The sequence below is a fragment of the Coregonus lavaretus genome (assembly GCF_964263955.1).
Source record: "Coregonus lavaretus genome assembly, chromosome: 21".
Taxonomy (NCBI): Eukaryota; Metazoa; Chordata; class Actinopteri; order Salmoniformes; family Salmonidae; genus Coregonus; species Coregonus lavaretus.
This window is the reverse complement of record NC_140008.1, coordinates 1,300,705-1,305,704: the sequence shown is the minus strand read 5'-3', so window position 1 is coordinate 1,305,704 and position 5,000 is coordinate 1,300,705. Positions and strand designations below refer to the sequence as shown.

At 47.4% G+C, this 5,000-nt stretch overlaps 1 protein-coding gene across 1 annotated transcript in view; it reads right to left on the bottom strand.

Moving 5' to 3' along the window:
* Positions 1-5,000, bottom strand: part of dennd4a (DENN/MADD domain containing 4A) — a gene marked incomplete at its 5' end in the record, with an annotated part of 133,672 nt that overhangs the window by 30,148 nt on the left and 98,524 nt on the right. The window contains one exon of the mRNA XM_084185653.1: positions 4,801-4,975. Coding sequence (XP_084041779.1) covers positions 4,801-4,975 — 175 coding nt within the window. The remainder of the gene's footprint in view (positions 1-4,800; positions 4,976-5,000) is intronic.

The following is a 5,000-nucleotide window of genomic DNA, read 5'->3' as shown; positions in this document are numbered from 1 at the left end:
TTAGCTACACGAAGTACATGAAGTAGCTAAGAGAAAACATTCAATGTAACCAGATTATAGGGTCCCCAAGGAAACACTTTGATTCCTACCCTGTCACAACGACTCCTCCCTGGCATTTTCATTTGTTGTCATGTCAACACTGTATTCAAAGGGCCCCACTATTATATTCTAACTATAGAATTAGAACAATCATTCTATTTCCATGATTCCAACAGTTCACCCAAGTGTTTTGCTCTAAATCGCAAGTAATAATAATAATAATAATATGCCATTTTGCAGACGCTTTTATCCAAAGCGACTTACAGTCATGTGTGCATACATTTTTACGTATGGGTGGTCCCGGGGATCGAACCCACTACCCTGGCGTTACAAGCGCCGTGCTCTACCAATTGAGCTACAGAGGACCACTTTAGACATGCCAACTTTGAGGGGTTAGGGCCAAGGGGGGACAGATAGGGAGCAATATGGGATCGGATGTCTGATGTCACAGACAGGACGCAAGCCTCTTCACTCCCATCACCCTGAAGGTGCTGCTGGCGATCTTCTCGTAGAGCAGGAACATGAGGGCTGCGGTCAGGACGGTCTGTAGGAGTTTAGCTTCCAGGCCTTTGAACAGGCCCAGCATGCCATACTTCCTCACTCTATTGATCAGCAAGTCAAATCGCATTTGCAACATTTGGTTAAAAATAAGGCCTGGATTGTTTGCCCATGTTGTGCATCCCTACGTGGCAGTTTGGAAATGATCTCAAATGACTGCAGAAAATGGATGAAAACGCTTTAAATTATTTTGGGTTGAAGTTGAATTGAACAGTATAAAACAAATCAGAACGACTGAAATACAGTTTACAGTTTAGTCATTTAGCAGACGCTCTTATCCAGAGCGACTTCCAATTAGTGAGTGCATAAATGTTTCATACTGGCCCCCCGTGGGGAAACGGACCCACAACCCTTGCGTTGCAAGCGCCATGCTCTACCAACTGAGCTAATGTTGCCACCCATGTAGATGTTTTATTTATCAAAAACATAAAATACTATTAAATACAAGAATACCATCCAGTTTTCTTTAAATACCGTGATGTTTTGACCACATTGCCCCACTGTGAACAGTCCCTACTACACTATTTGATCAAATCAAATCACAATTTTATTTGTCACATGCTCCGAACACAACAGGTGTAGAACTGTCACGCCCTGACTCTGGGGACTCGTATTTGTTGAGTCAGGGTGTGTATTTTCTGTGTAGTATGTTCTATGTTGCATTTTCTATGTTTAGATCTATTATGTGTAGATCTATGTTGGCCGGTGTGGTTCCCAATCAGAGGCAGCTGTAGCTCGTTGTCTCTGATTGGGGACCATACTTAGGTAGCCTATTGGCACTCGTGGGTTGTGGGATCGTGTTCCGTGTTAAGGTATGTTGTGTTGCCTTGGACGTCACGTTTTGTTTGTTATTTTGTCGTTGTGTTTGATATTTAATAAACATGTATGCATATCACGCTGCACCTTGGACCGTCCCGTCTGTAAGCAATCGTGACAAGACCTTACCGTGAAATGCTTACTTACAAGCCCTTAACCAACAATGCAGTTTTAAGAAGAAAAAAAGTTAAGAGAAAAGATTTACTAAATAAACAAAAGTAAAAAATAAAAGAGCAACAATAAAACAACAATACCTATTTCCAGGGGGTACCGGTACCGAGTCAATTTGTGGGGGTACAGGTTAGTCAAGGTAATTGAGGTGATATGTACATGTAGGTAGGTAGGGGTAAAGTGTCTATGCATAGATTGTAGATAATAAACAGAGAGTAGCAGCAGCGTAAAAACAATGGAGGGGGGGTGGGGGGGATGTCAATGCAAATAGTCCGGGTGGCCATTTGATTATCTGTTCAGCAGTCTTATGGCTTGGGGGTAGAAGCTGTTCAGAAGCCTTTTGGACCTAGACTTGGTGCTCCGGTACCGCTTGCCGTGCGGTAGCAGAGAGAACAGTCTATGACTAGAGTGGCTGGAGTCTTTGGCAATTTTTAGGGTCTTCCACTGACACCGCCTGGTATAGAGATCCTGGATGGCAGGAAGCTTGGCCCCAGTGATGTACTGGGCCGTACGCACTACCCTCTGTAGTGCCTTGCGGTCGGAGGCCGAGCAGTTGCCATACCAGGCGGTGATGCAACCAGTCAGGATGCTCTCGATGGTGCAGCTGTAGAACCTTTTGAGGACCTGAGGACCCATGCCAAATATTTTCAGTATCCTGAGGGGGAATAGGCTTTGTCGTACCCTCTTCACGACTGTCTTGGTGTGTTTGGACCATGATAGTTTGTTGGTGATGTGGACACCAAGGAACATGAAGCTCTCAACCTGTTCCACTACAGCCCCGTCGATGAGAATGGGGGCGTGCTCGGCCCTCCTTTTCCTGTAGTCCACGATCAGCTCCTTTGTCTTGGTCACGTTGAGGGAGAGGTTGTTATCCTGGCACCAGACTTCCAGGTCTCTGACCTCCTCCCTATAGGCTGTCTCATCATTGTCGGTGATCAGGCCTACCACCGTTATGTCGTCAGCAAACTTAATGATGGTGTTGGAGTCGTGTCTGGCCATGCAGTCATGAGCGAACAGGGAGTACAGGAGGGGACTGAGCACGCACCCCTGAGGGGCACCGGTGTTGAGGATCAGCGTGGCAGATGTGTTGTTACCTACCCTTACCACCTGGGGGCGGCCCGTTAGGAAGTCCAGGATCCAGTTGCAGAGGGAGGTGTTTAGTCCCAGGGTCCTTAGCTTAGTGATGAGCTTTGAGGGCACTATGGTGTTGAACGCTGAGCTGTAGTCAATGAACAGCATTCTCACGTAGGTGTTCCTTTTTTCCAGGTGTGAAAGGGCAGTGTGGAGTGCAATAGAGATTGCGTCATCTGTGGATCTGTTGGGGCGGTATGCAAATTGGAGTGGGTCTAGGGTTTCTGGGATAATGGCGTTGATGTGAGCCATGACCAGCCTTTCAAAGCATTTCATGGCTACAGATGTGAGTGCTATGGGTCGGTAGTCATTTAGGCAGGTTATCTTAGTGTCCTTGGGCACAAGGACTATGGTAGTCTGCTTGAAACATGTTGGTATTACAGACTCGGCCAGGGACAGGTTGAAAATGTCAGTAAAGACACTTGCCAGTTGGTCAGCACATGCTCGGTGTACACGTCCTGGTAATCCGTCTGGCCCTGCGGCCTTGTGAATGTTAACCTGTTTAAAGGTTTTACTCACATCGGCTACGGAGAGCGTGATCACACAGTCGTCCGGAACAGCTGGTGCTCTCATGCATGCTTCAGTGTTGCTTGCCTCGAAGCTCACATAGAAGTCATTTAGCACGTCTGGTAGGCTTGTGTCACTGGGCAGCTCGCGGCTGGGCTTCACTTTGTAGTCTGTAACAGTTTGCAAGCCCTGCCACATTTGACGAGCGTCGGAGCCGGTGTAGTATGATTCAATCTTAGTCCTGTATTGACTCTTTGCCTGTTTGATGGTTCGTCGGAGGGCATAGCGGGATTTCTTATAAGCTTCCGGGTTAGAGTCCCGCTCCTTGAAAGCGGCAGCTATACCCTTTAGCTCGATGCGGATGTTGCCTGTAATCCATGGCTTCTGGTTGTGGTATGTACGTACAGTCACTGTGGGGACAATGTCATCGATGCACTTATTGATGAAGCCAGTGATGTGGTGTACTCCTCAATGCCATCGGATGAGTCCCGGAACATATTCCAGTCTGTGCTAGCAAAACAGTCCTGTAGCTTAGCATCTGCGTCATCTGACCACTTCCGTATCGAGCGAGTCACTGGTACTTCCAGGAGGATAGAATGATGGTCAGATTTGCCAAATGGAGGGCGAGGGAGAGCGTTGTACACGTCTCTGTGTGTGGAGTAAAGGTGGTCCAGATTTTTTCTCCCTCTGGTTGCACATGTGACATGGTAGAAATTAGGTAAAATGCAGTTTCCCTGCATTAAAGTCCCCGGCCACTAGGAGCGCTGCCTCTGGATCAGCATTTTCCTGTTTGCTTATGTCCTTATACAGCTCATTGAGTGCGGTCTTAGTGCCAGCGTCGGTTTGTGGTGGTAAATAGACAGCTGAAAACTCGTGGTCTACAGCTTATCATGAGGTACTGTACCTCAGGCGAGCAAAACCTTGAGACTTCCTTAATATTAGACATCGCGCACCAGCTGTTATTGACAAATAGACACAGACCCCCATCCCTTGTCTTACCGGAGGCAGCTGTTCTGTCTTGCCGATGCACAGAAAAACCAGCCAACTGTATATTATCCATGTCGTCGTTCTCTAACTCTGTGAAACATAAGATATTACAGTTTTGAATGTCCCTTTTGTAGGATAGTCTTGAACGGAGCTCATCCAGTTTATTCTTCAATGATTGCACGTTGGCCAATAGGACGGATTGTAGAGGCAGGTTACCCACTCGCCGACGAATTCTCACAAGGCACCCGGACCTGTGTCCCCCTGTATCTGCATCTTCTCGCGAATGACGGGGATTTGGGCCTGGTCGGGTATCTGGAGTAAATCCTTCGCGTCAGACTCGTTAAAGAAAAAATCTTCCTCCAGTTCGAGGTGAGTAATCGCTGTCGTGATATCCAGAAGCTCTTTTCGGTCGTAAGAGACGGTGGCAGAAACATTATGTACAGAATAAGTAACAAACAACGCGAAAAAACACACAAAATAGCACAATTGGTTAGGAGCCTGTAAAACGGCAACCACCCCCCCCCGGCGCCAATGTGCCATTGCTTCAGGACTGTGTGCATTCTGTGTAACTGGAAAGGGAGATGGATTTACCTGATAGCTGTGTGTCTCTGCTCTGGGTTTGGTTCTGGCCCTGGTTGTGATTCTGGACCGTCTGTTTCAGTCCCAGCTGTTTGAACTGTCCCACCCCCAGGACCACGTTCCTCAGCTTGGCCCACAGGAAGTAGCCTCCTCTAGTATTGGATGGCCACGTGCTCTCCAACACCGCCTGGAACCAATCAATCAACCAATCA